The 13,514-nt window shown below is 41.2% G+C and overlaps 1 protein-coding gene across 4 annotated transcripts in view; it reads right to left on the reverse strand.

The window, feature by feature from the left end:
* Positions 1–96: 96 nt before the first annotated feature.
* Positions 97–13,514, reverse strand: part of znf385b (zinc finger protein 385B) — a 57,183-nt gene continuing 43,765 nt past the window's right edge. For 2 of the 4 annotated variants that reach the window (XM_030428673.1, XM_030428676.1), the window contains 7 exons: positions 11,408–11,544; positions 11,154–11,264; positions 8,449–8,611; positions 7,956–8,297; positions 7,551–7,735; positions 6,122–6,217; positions 97–5,814 (listed from right to left, as the gene is read on the reverse strand). In XM_030428673.1, coding sequence (XP_030284533.1) covers positions 5,509–5,814; positions 6,122–6,217; positions 7,551–7,735; positions 7,956–8,297; positions 8,449–8,611; positions 11,154–11,264; positions 11,408–11,544 — 1,340 coding nt within the window. In that variant the 3' untranslated portion in view covers positions 97–5,508. The remainder of the gene's footprint in view (positions 5,815–6,121; positions 6,218–7,550; positions 7,736–7,955; positions 8,298–8,448; positions 8,612–11,153; positions 11,265–11,407; positions 11,545–13,514) is intronic. The other 2 variants (XM_030428675.1, XM_030428674.1) reach the window with 2 other exon arrangements.

The following is a 13,514-nucleotide window of genomic DNA, read 5'->3' on the forward strand; positions in this document are numbered from 1 at the left end:
ATCTGATCGTGAAGTAACTGATTCACCAGTTTTCCAATCAATAAAAAAGTCCAACAAGCCAATATCTTTTTTGTAAATAACGGAAGACTGATGTCGGACGTTTCGCAGTTTTTTAATTAAAACAAATAAAACAAAGTTACAGAAATGAAATGATGAGGAGAGAAATAATCTCAACCTGAAAAGTTTACCTTTGCATATTTGCATCATTATAATTGTCATCATAAAAAATAAAACAACAAGCCCAGAGAATAAATGCTTTACACGCAGGAGCGGGCTCAGGTTCTCTGAAGCAGGAAGTGTTGCTTCTTGAACACTGCTGCTCTCGGCTCTGATCAAAAGGAAATATCTTCTTTAAGGTCTAAACATCTTGGCTATCCAATGTATCAATTCACCCTGTCTCCATACAGGATCACCTCTGACACCTCAATAGCCGCTGGCACAAATAACTTTCCAACTGAACTACTTGCAGTTAACAATTAACTTGAATGTACCAGATGTTTTAAAGACAACTCTCTGGTGCAGAGTGGCATCCGGTGTGCACAGGCCTGGAGCCCGGATCAAGTGACCGAGGGGACTGTTGAATGTCTCTCCCCTGTGATTTTGCCAGCTGTGCACGCTCTGTATCGATGTACAAGCCCCTGTGTGATGCCAGGTCTTGGTGTGCCGCAGTTTGGGTGAACTGCTCCTTTAAACGCTGAAAATGTTCACCGTTTGCATGTCTTCTGGTTTAATGGAAAATGTGCTTTTATTTTGGAAGCAATCAGACGGCAGAGGTTCATTTCAAACATGGAGAAAATACACACATACACACTCGCACACACGCTCACAATGTCACTTTATGACAGAAACATCGCAACGGTTTGGACGAAAGTGACAAGTTTGCATCGAATCATCGATAAACAACAATTCAGTTTAAACATCCCCTTTCGTCTCATTCCAGTATTGCAACTCGGCCCCAGTACCCAGATCCTCAGGCCTCTGTATTGCCGATAAGGAAGCGAAGCGGAGATAGAAAAGCAGCAGCTGATCTGTACATTATTGCATCATGGTGACATCATCGGACAGAGGAGGAAGTTCAAATTGAACAGCTCAGCCTTAGCGGTGGTTAATCAGCTTCATCAACATGGATTTGACACTTTTTTCTTCTTTTTTACAGTCACATGTTGATGAAATATAGAGTTACTGCACTGTGAGACCAAATACTGCATAGATAAACACAAACACACACACAATGTCCATACACCTGTTTGATCATTATTGGAAGACCGAGATGATTCAAGTTATTCAGGAGGAGGCAGGAAGACAAGACAGGAAAATACTGACCACTTGAAACCATAGAAAACAACGCCAGGAGGAAAAATCACTTTCACAATTAACTGATGATGAAATCAGCCAAATGACAGATTTACTTAGTACTTCTGCTTGTATTATTATTTTAGATTTCTCTTATCTAATATTTAAAGTCTGTCCACACAGTGTCCCTGATTGTGTTCAAGAGCAAATGTGTTTTCATTGGCATAACTTTGCCGTGATGTTCTTTAACACTCATTTCTGGTAAAGGTGACCGAAGTGAGAGTAGTGTCAAACCACAAATGTTTAAATGAAGACTTTGTAGTGCGACATACCAAATATGTGATGTAAACAAATCTCTATTGGAGATTATTGCTTGAGAACAAATAACTTTTGCGCAGCCCATCTGTAAATGTTTTGTACACAAGATCAATGAATGTAAGTTCTAAAAACTGCTTTGTACTGCATCTAACTAAAGCGGAGTATGAAAATGTTCTCGTATTTACAAAAATTTTAGTTTTTTTAAAGGTCCTTCACAACAAAACGAAAATGAGCAAATATACACAAACAGTAAGCATTCCCCTGTTTAACAATAATTTACAATAATTTTCTTGCTGCATTTATTTCTCTTGTCCATAGTATTTGAGCCTCTCATTACATTCGACACTCAATCCTTCTTTTGCACTGATTTTAGGGTGTAGAATGTCAAGAATGTTGTTTCTTTACATTGTGTTGATATTGTTAGTTTGTTTTAAATTGGAAATTCTGGCCATATCTTACAACTGCTCCTTTGATTGAAGGGCTTATCTGAAAATATGATTAGTTCACATTGTTTCCATCTAATCAGAGAAGAGCCTTCAGACTCTGGAGGGTCACAGATTGAGTGGACAAGACTTAAAAACAGCCCTCTTACATCACCATGGACGACGACTCATAAATGAGGGGATGCCCTTAATGATTCTTTAAGATTGAAATAATTGTTAAATTAATCAATTCATGACTTTGAGTGGATTTTTTAATGGTTTCTCCCGGTTCTCTGAAGCCCTTTTTTTCACAACCATCGAACATCCGTCATTTTGTTCGCATTGCACAGAAGTCTAAAAACGCCAATTAAACCTAATCTTCTACAGCAATGACATCTGTTAGCTTGTTGAGAGCACCAGACAAACAGCTGGGAGTCTTGCTGATGCCCCACAGAAGCTCCAGTGTTCATTGATCTTGAGTTTGGATATGAGCTCCTGACCCATCATCAGTTTGTGAGAGAAAATAACGCCAATTCAAGGGTCAATGTATGCTCTTTTTTTTTTTTTTTTAAGCCTCAACCACATTGCGTACTCACAATGAACTCAAGCTGGGGTCAGTGGTCAAAGCATAGGAGTCAGTGGATGGCTGAAGAGGGAACGACGGGGACATTTGTGAGGTGTGAGAGTTCATCTTTCGACAAGGACTGAGCTTCTTATCATCATATATGACCACCTGTAATTATGCTTAACAAATAAGTCAAGCAATGAAACCTGAGCCATAAAATTCACTGATAAAGAGATGTAGTTAAAAGCTCAGGATAAAGCTCTTATCACTGTATGTTTAGAGACTGTTTAGTCACACATTACACGCTATTTGTTGAGCTGTTCTCAGAGTCTTGCTGAGTGTGATGTTGATCCTGAGGGTGGCATCTTGTGTCAATATGAGATATCTGTCTCTAGACCAATGAGTTGGATCGACAGGCAAATAACGGGGTTGTTTGAAAGTCATGAAAAAGCTTCGGTTACATATTTACAACATACACTGTAAAATAAATTATTAAAACACAGAAAAAGCAACCAGACAGACACACACACACACACACACACACACTTTTCTTTTGCTCATGGAAAGTGAACAAGCTTATTCAAGGAAAACGTTCCTTTGCTGTTGCAGGTTTTTGAAATAAGTTCCAGTGATGTGTTCGAAGCCTTAAAAAGTTTCTCCGACTCTTTTGTGAGTCACTGTCCATGAACCCTAAACGTTCTGCTCAGACGCTTTAAACTCCAGACAGTTCTGGTCAGACTCAGTTACAGCAGGAAGGTTGACTTGAAACAAAACCAGCTGACGACCAGATGTTCATTGCAGGCAGCAGTCAGGAGGAAAAGGCCTTTTTCACTGTAAAAGCGGGAAGTAACCCAGTCCCAAGTGCAGAATGAGTCTCTAACACACCGGCAGTGGAGACAACAGGTGCAGGCAGAAGTGTGGACATCAGATGTAAGGAGGAGGAGTTCATGTCTTTGTAAATTCAGGTTCCAAACATATAGCAAGTTGAGTCAGTGGGAGCTCTAGAATGAGCAACAAACTGTCCCAAATTAACCACCCTGACCTAAAACACGAGCAGTCAGCCGATCAGGTTGAAACCACGCCAACGGTCCATACAGATCATCACAACAACTTTCTTTGGAAGTCAAACTGAAAATGGCTCCCAACCAATGTCCTTTCCCCTCCCATTTTAATAAGATTTGCTTAAACCTACAGCAGGTAGCTGTTTTATGAAAATACAGAGCCTTTTAAAAAAAAAGGACGTTTATGATCCAGATTTAAAGGTTTGAGACCAACAGACTGTGCCGGGAAGTCAGAATGGAGAGACAGACTAACAAAGGGGAACAATCAATCCATTAGTTTTACACATTCAAGTATGTTAACATGTTTTGGGGTATACTACTGAATTTGTGAAAAAAGTATTATAAAACTTTCTGGGGCTCTTGAGGAAGCTGCATGTCATCTGTTAAACTGCCTCCAGTGATGTCACCCAGTGGCTAAGTTGCACTGTGGTAATGCAGTGGCCAGGTTTCAACAGCAGGCCACTGGTCTGCACTGCACTCCTACAACACTGCTGGAGACATTATGGGCAGTTCACAACTAAATTATCAAAAACTATACTGCAGAACCAGGGACTCATTCCACGCATTGTTCTTCCCTTTAAAAACCTGCTGCTTATAATACCCACAATGCAATTTACGCACTGAGCAACATCATTGGAGGCAATATAACAGATTACATGCAGCTTCCTCTTGAGTTGAAAAAGGTTTTTTTTACAGCTTATTTCACAAAAGCATTAGTACACACTTTAATGTGTAAGGTTAGTGGAGCTATCCTTTGAAGCAGTGTGTCACTTTGAGAGTGTTATGTCTTGAGAAAGGTCTTTGTGATCGTAACATTGCGCTTTTTTTAATGCAGAGAAGAAAAGTTTGTGCAGGAAATACTCTTTTTCACTGGAATTAGATGTTTTTGGAGGATTTGATTCCCCCGTGCAAGAGGGTCGCATGTTGCCTTCCACTCATTTGTTTTCAATAGCAAATGCAAGGAACAAACCGAGCATGAGCACAGGGAGCTCTAAAGGAGAACAGTCCAGCGTTGACCTGAAGACATCTGCAGTAGTATTTGTTCATGACGGAGGACGTCTGCTGAGTTCTCTGACATCAGGTTTGTGCTGGTTAGCTCCTCCAGCGAGAGGAAGAGCGGGAACTGTGTCGTGACAGAACCAGCCCCCTCCAAACTCTGACAACCGGACCTGAAACCGAGCTCTGACTCCAGCTGCCTCAAAGGGCTGCAAACGTTCTGGCACTCGTCAGTGTTTTAAGCAGGAGCACGTTCAGGTATCTGGTCGAGACCTTTAGTCCGGGTTTTGTTCATGTTAATTCAGTCAAACAAATATATTAAAAAGAGCTTTATCAGTAGATTTGGGCTGCCACAAAGAGTCATTTGTCAGTAATGACGAGGTACTTTGGGGTTCTTCTTGGTAAAAAAAAAAACAAAAAACAAAAAAAAGGTCAAAGAAAAGAGACCTGTAAGTATTTTCTCTGGTTTCATGCACAAGTTGAACACTTATTCTTCTTTTAGTTGGATGCTTTGAATCACTTGAATCAAAATGACATATGTGGAGGACAAAATAGCTGCTTTCAGATTTTTTTCTGGACCACTTATTGCTTTCTATTTTTCGAGGACTTTACCATGACCAGATATTAGAAAAATCCCAGGTTCTCCAGGATCTGTGTGGTCTGATCCAGACAAAAGGAGGAAGAGGAGGTCCTGAACTCTCATCTCTTTTTCAAAGCCTCAGTCGGGTTTTGAATCCCTGCAGCCACGATGGCAGAGCTGTTTCTTCTGGACTCTTCTGCCCCCACAGCGCCAACAAAGTGGAGGACAGAGGTCAAAGGTCACGAGTTAGACTCCCCGCCGCTGACTCTGCCATCAGTAGGGTGTGAAGAGAATCGATCCCTGGCTCGTTCTGATTGGTCCAGGAGCCGGACGCAGGAAGGAGGCAGTGAAAAGGGGCGAGGAGGCTGGAGGGCGAGGATGCAGAGAAATGGTCGGGGTGAGGGGCGAGGCGGTGGTGGTGAGCAGGGGGGAAGAGGAGAGAGAGCAGGGAGGGAGCGAGATGGAGGAGGTGAGGGAGGTGGGCGGAGGAGGGAAGGGGGCGGAGAGGAAGGAGGGAGAGAGGGAGGGCTTCGCCAACTCCTTCTGAGGAGAGAGGAAACGAGGAAAAGTGAGGTGAGACTTGAGAGGGAGGAAGTGGAGAGCAGAGAAGAAAGGGAACAACAAGAGAAGAGGAGGGGAGGTAGGGAAAGGAAACAAGGACAAGAGAGTTATGAAAAAGTGAATGAATCTAAAAATTAAGTAATTCAGCAACGCATAATAACTCATTGTGAAATGACTTGTTACAGTTGACCATTATTGATTTATACTGTCATGTATCTATTGTGCTGATGCACTCATTGATCAGGGCAATACTGTTCATGCTTATTCACCTCAATAAAGTAAATTTGAATGTAAATGTGAGAGAGGGCAGTAGAGGGATACTCACGGTGAGGGAGCTGCGCTGCTGTTTGTTATAAGGGCTGTATTTGGGCTTGCTGGGTTTTCCCGCCACTCTGTCCTTGTGCCTCCTGCTGGAGATGTGCTGCAACAACAGCAATAACAACAAACACAATGACACACTGAGAACTAAGCTAAGGACAGAGAAGCCTGTAACTCAAGGGGGAATAACAGAGCAAGCTTACAGTTGCTTTTGTTAAAATGAAAATGAAATACAAAGCATTCGGCACACCATAAGACTAAAGCAAAATTCAATAATGATTTGTTGAGTGAAAAGCAGCAAAATCTGAGCACATCATAGCCTGTGAGGAATCTGTCACCTCTTTTTTTAGATCTTCATTCCTCTTCTCTTCTCGCATTATCATCACATCCACTAGTTTAATTGTTTAGTTTAGTTTAGTGTGTTTATTTCGGTTTTGTAAGAAAAAAAAAACAAACAAATACAATAGACAAATATAAAAGTATAAATACAAAACAAAACAAAACATAACATCCCTACTACGTCTTTTATCACTTCCTGTTCACTATGCACTGAATGCTATTTACTGTCCAACATTTTAATCTAGTGTTGTATCCACTATACAGTTTAGATATAATTCCAGTATGTTACATTAACAACAGGTCATCCAACAATTCAATGCATTCTATAGAAGCATACACAGCTGGCAATGCTGACGCAAAAGAGAATATATGTGAAGAGTAATGATGAGGGAGCAATTTCAGACTGGGCTTATATCTCATGTAACCCTTTGTTACAGCAGATGTTTTCACAGCTGTTACTGTTAACATAACATGGCTCCATTCTATTGAGGGTCCCAGTATGCCGTTACAGTGAGACAGTATGCCAGCATGGAGGAATCAGGAGAAATCATGTTTTTCTTTATTTCTGAATTAGTATACCTTTACTACACAATGGACCCATACAACCTGCTTTGGAAATGCTGTATTAAACATATTGAGTACAATTAGTTGTACTGTGCTAAACTAAACCGTAATCAATAGGGAAATAGAGAAAGTTAAGAAGTTAGAGAAACTTAACAATAATTTCGAATCACCTAAAGAGTTAAAAATAAAAAAATAGATATGGAAACATAAATGTTGTTGAAACATCAGCTTATAGAGTAAAATGAAAAAAATAAATAAAATCAAAAGCTGCATTTCAAGTTTCGTTTCGTTTCGTTTTCTTCCGCTTTATCCATGCGGGTTGCGGGTGATGTTACCGCTTTTATATCACCTTTTTCAAGGTGGAGCGGGGGTTACTGGGGCCAAATCCAGTGACTCTATGGGCGAAGGCCATGCATTTCAAGTCAAGCGTTCAATATTTTGGTTCTCACGTGAAACTGGGGAGTTTGGTCACAACCAGCTACCTCATCTCGGTTGAATTTAGGCTGTTCTGTATGTGCCCGCTGTGTTTGTACCTGCTTCAGCTGGATCTCAGAGTTGACGTGGACATCGCAGATCTGGCAGTGGAAGGTTTTGTTCTGCAGGCCGGAGCCCTTGAGAGTGGAGGTGGTGCCGTTCTTCAGCTTGGCACCGGGTCGAGGGTAGGCCTTGATTGGCCCGGCGCCGCTCCGAGCCTCCAGCATTGTCTTGTGCTTTGACCCTGCAAACACCCAGAAACCAACTTTAGTGTGTAGTGTTGCAGCTATAGATCCCAAAGGGCCACAAGCAGCTGCTGAGGACTCCATATACACTACCATGGGCAACCTATACATGGTTCTCCACTGTCCCAGGTTGGACTTTAAACTCTTTTAAAATACATCTTCTTTTTTCACCCAGCAGATTTGTCCTTAAACATTAATCACCCCCTTAGCCCATCTAACCTGCATTATGAGCCTCCAGCTGAGACAGGGAGTTGACGGCGACTTTACACAAGGAGCAGTACAGCAGCTTCTTCGCCTTCTCCTCCTCCGACTCCGCCGAGAGAGGAGCATCCTGGGAGGAGGCCTGGGAGGAAGCAGGAGGAGCGGGCGGAGGAGAGGCTTTGGAAGAAGGGGAGGGGGAGGAAGAGAGGAGGCCCGGGGCCGGGGTAGCAGAGGGGGGACTGGAGGGGGGAGGCTCACTCCCTTCTCTGCTGGAGGATGGAGAGGAGGAGAGAGGGGAGGAGGAGGGGAAGAGGAGGGGTTTCAGAGGAGGGGAGGATTCAATGAGGCTGGGTAAGAGTTCTGGAGAGAGTATGAGCAAGGGGAAAAAGAGGGGGAGAAGAAAAAAGAGGAGGAAGACATGAAAACAATTGTACGCAAGCACAAAGAGCCCTGAATGAAAACATCATCAGTAACAGCGCTCAGATCAGTGTTAGCAGTGAATAAAATCTACCTGTGTGCTGACTGGTGCTGCTGTTGACTGAGGCAGGAGGGGCAGGACTTGTGCTGCCCCCATTGGACTCTGCAGAGATGGACAGCTTAGGCTTGGCCTTGTTCTCCTGAGACTTGAGCTTCTTGGCGTGACGGCTGCCTCTGTAATGAGCTTCTGCCTGGGACTGAAAAAGAGACAAAGAGACAGAAGATTTCTTTTTCTATTTGCACTTGTTCATGTCAGAATAAAAGTGCTGTTTTCACTTGAGACAAGCTTCTGAGATTCTCGTGGAGGGGTTCGTTTTAACAGCCTTTAAAATTGTTAAAACATATTCCTTGAGTTTGCTATCCATGTTGTGAAAAGAGTACTCCACTGCTAGAGCATAATATTGTAAGACTCATGGACAGTTACGCTAACTTTTTTCTCTTTTTCATTCATTTCCTGCGTTATCAATAACTGGAGCCTGTCATCAAGAATGCAGCTCGACTACAAGCGATTGAGTTGGAGAATGTGTCTTTTATCCCAGTAGCAGCAAATGTAACTTCAAGCCGCTAGCCTAAAGCAGAGATGAGGAGTCGGCTACAGAGGTCTGGTAAACTCACTTCTGTCTAACTCGAGAGTTTTCTCTCCACTTTCAGACATGTAGTCTTTAGCGCCAACTGAGGCTGACTCAAGTGACAACTCTTGAAGACATTTGTCAGATTTCACACAACTTCAGAGGCACAAAGGCTTCACAATGTTTTTTCTCATATTCAGTAGTACTCCTAAACACTTGTAAACAAACCTAAAAGTGTAAATGGATTCTCCTTCAAAAAGATAACTCTTTATCAACTTCAGACAAGGTAAACTCATATGAATGACATAAACTACAGTGATCACAACAGTGTGTTTTGTATACATCATAGTAGTCAGAATCAGTGATATCTCCCCACACTCTCTTCTGTATCAGTTCTATATCTTTCCAACTTTAACTGTCGTCTTTGCTGTCTTTTAGGGATGTAATGATATGCTAAATTTCACAATATCACAATAAAAAAATGTTGCGATACTGCCATGGGACTTGGACATTATCTACCAACATATCACGTTTAAATCTCATTGATCTTAGCAAGGAAATCAGTATAAATGCATTGTATTCACTCTCCTTGTCATTCTATTGTTCTGTTTAAACAGCAGAGGGCGCAATCATCAGCTCAAGAAGACAGACTCCCATTATTATGTATCCTGCCCTAGTCCACCTGTAATTGGTCACACAGGTAAACCTGGTAATGTCTGTTTTCTGCTGTGTCTGAGCTGTGAAAACACTCCGACCTCCTCACACCGACCTCTTCAGTCTGACCAAAGCCATTGCAATTTATCCTTTCTTTGCCATGAACCATATCACCTCCAGTGATATGGTTCATGGCAGTAATGTGTTTGCAGTAATTGTGTTTGCAGTAATCTGTGTGCATTCACATCTGTATTTTCATTTGTGACTTCACCCAGATAAGATATCTAGATACATATTACATGCTAATGCCAAGTTGACATGGGGTCTTAGGTGTACTGAGTCAATCGGCATGTACATCAACCACAGGAATTTGAGTGCTCCTGCGTTGGTACATATATATATATATATATATATATATATATATATATATATATATATATATATATATATATATATATACACATATATATATTTGAAATATGCAGCCTGAATTGTGATGCAGCGTATTAACTGTTCAGATCATCCTATTATTATGATGGGATAATCTGTTACCATTACCATCATAATAGATGTACCAAGCCCAGAGTAACAGTGTGTCAGTTCACTGTAACAAACCTCCAGGTTAACAGTGTCCTCATGTGGCTGTCTGGAAGCTCCATGACTCAACTTTTATTCAGCTTATTAGACTGAGAAAATGTTGCCCGCTCTTGCTGCCCTCCTCTCCTCAACAGTGATTCCTGTTTTCATGTTAACTCATGAATAATTTTACCAGCTCTTATACATTAGTCATGTGTGATTGGCATGTCACTGACGAGGCAGCTTGTTACCTCTCAGCAGTCATTAGGTGAATGAGCTGAGTGTCGTTTACACAGCACTGTGTTAATATAGACGGGTATGGGTTACACATAATTATATACCTGCTATAATTGCTGCTAGGAACACCTGGAGGAAAACACAAAAGCAGACTCACAAACAAGCCTTGTAAAGCACGCTATAACAGTCTGCATTAGGAATCATAAGAACATATTTTTTAACTTTCCTGGCATGCCTGTAATGCATTTATAAGGTCCTGCTACGCTCATATTAGCTGACATTGCTTGCCAATAAGACCTAATGTTATTGACTTTTTTGGCTTGCTAGCTAACACGCAACATTTGCCAATAATAAAGTAAATTAAGAATTTTATGAAATCTTCTTCTCCGTCTTCTTCTCAAATGGCAAACTAGTCTAGCTCAGTTAGAATAGAACAAAATTTACCTTTAAACATCTTCAGGACTGATTCACATTCTGTATCGTATTCATTGAGGGTTAGGGTAGAATGTGAATATAAAAAGAAGACATTTAAGTATTGGAGCAATCTTTGGAGCTGTTGGATAGTGGACAGACCAGGCTGTAGATGGACGTTGATCCCAGTAGCAAAACATAATCAAACCGTCTTGAAGAGGATGAAGAATCACATCTACAAGTTAAAACTACACACACTCACACACATAGAAACACAAACATAGACACTCACATCAGAGTTGAACCTCAGCTGGCAGACGTTACATGAGATGACCTGTTTCTTCTTGGGTACCAAGGTAACACCAAAGGTGTGGTTGATGACAGCCTTCTGCACCGGGTCCATCTACAGGAGTCAGACAGAGGTCAGAGGTCAGCATGCTGCTCAGGATAGTCTGAACAGTGATGACAGATTGATGCTGACAGAGTGACATTTTTCTTTATCGCAGCCGGTCTTGCACTGCCGGCAGCTACAACACCCTGTCATACCGTGTTGAAGTTTGGGAAAAGTCCAACTGGTGATGTTGTCTCGACAGGAAATGACAGGAATGGTTTCATCATCGTTGAGGGACCAGTGGCGCCTATGAGCCCTGGCAATGCCCGACCCACTGCACTACACCCACTTCCTGGAAACAGAGAGACAGAGAGTTTGAATGATTGAATTATGATACCTGATTGATTTGAAGGAACTCTTTACTTGAAGGGTCATCACTGGCGGTCCGGTCATTGGCAGTCCATACAATGTCAAACTAAGTAAGGGATGTCATTTCAAAATGGCTCATCACATTGCCCCCTCTGTTCCTATTATCATTCACATTTTCTCATACGGTAAAGTCAATATATTAAAAAAAAACGTGATTTCACAGATGTCTACTATCAGGTTGAAATTACAAATATTTGCTACAGGCAGAACCAATGTATGAATAGAACATTAACATGAATATAACATTTCTACAGACTGCACCACTTCACTCTCATCTTCTTTTCTAACAGAATATACGTTACATCCACTCAATCTTTGGAAGTATTTTATTTAAATGTTGGCTTGGCTGCAAGGGAAAAAAAAAACAGCAAACCGAAGACATTTGTTAGATCAAAAACCTACCTTTGAAGACACACACTTTTTGACTATTCTGCTAAAGTTTGAGTAGGAATGCTATGTGAATTACTGACTAATGTATGAAGTGCTGAGATCAGAGTTCGGATGAAATATACTGAGGCTTTGATGTCAGAAAAAAAGCGATTCATTAAGGTTTCAGATAAATTGTTGGATCTGTAACCATTTGTGTTAATGTAAGCAGCTCAGTGAAGGTATCCCAAGCTTGTCCACTCTCTTGAACTTAAACGAAGATATTGCTGAGTGATACAGACGCTTCTTGGCAAACCTCCCGGAAGAACAAATGGATGAAATCCATCTCACTCTGATATTTATGTCATTTCAACCTGGAGACCTGAGCAGCTGATCAGCTGTACAGCAGCGTGATAAAGAACATATGGAGATGCAGCTGCTGGAGGCAGATAGAGGTAATGATACAGCGAGGAAAAAAAGGAGGAAAAGGTGAATGAGCGCTCATCTAATGTGTCCACCACGTGTCCAGTTGCCAAAGGGGCCAGTAAGAGTTGCTCTTGTTTTTTTCCTCATCTCCATTTAAAGGTGCAGAGAGTAATTAGATGTGCTTTTAATTGAGCACTTACAGTGGGACCCAAGGTGACTAAATCAAGAGTCATACACATCACACCATACATGAAGTAAAGTAAGGAAAGGAAAGGAAAGGAAAGGAAAGGAAAAATAGTGTGTGAGTGTCTTTCAAAGAGGAACTATCATTACCCAAACTTTACCTACTATACACGTTTAAAAGCCAGAGTCATATCTAGTCAATACATTTCTGTCGATCATGTATGCGGTGGGCCGTTGAAGGTGATGCACCTGAAGTGAGAATCCAAATTTAAACTTGCTTCCTGCTGAGTTTGTTCCCAGTTACACAGGAGGTGTTACATAGACACACATACAGTATACACAGAGAGTAGGTCTGATTTAGAATAAGCGTATTGGTTTCTGTCCGTTTACTCTTATAGCCTGTAGAAGCCCTGCAGTGAATACTTTCATAACGGAGTGTGGGTGGAAACACTGAGAGTGACTGAATCAGCCCTGACAGAGGAGGAGGATGAGGAGGTGGAGGAGGAAGAAGAAGAGGAGAAGGAGAAGGAGAAGTTTTGGTCTTATTGTTTTGGTCCATCTGTCCAACTTAACTGAGGTGAACCCATTCTATTCTTTTTCAATACATTATAAATGAGCCAGATCACTTCTAAATGTTTTAAAATTCATTTCAACCTCTCAGTATGTCCTATAACTCATGATCCAGTCTAAATGTACTGTAACCCATTACAATCCTTTCAAAATAAAATATAACCCATTCTAGCCCATTTAATTGTTCTAGAGCCCATAGCAATCATTCATCAACCCACTGCTATCTATTGTAAATGACCTATAACCACTTTTAATTACTTCTAAATACAAAAATAACACATTAAAACATAAATGATAATTCTAAATCATTGTAAGTTTCTTATATCATATAAACCATTCTAAACACTT

This window comes from Sparus aurata, chromosome 9, assembly GCF_900880675.1.
Source record: "Sparus aurata chromosome 9, fSpaAur1.1, whole genome shotgun sequence".
Taxonomy (NCBI): domain Eukaryota; kingdom Metazoa; phylum Chordata; class Actinopteri; order Spariformes; family Sparidae; genus Sparus; species Sparus aurata.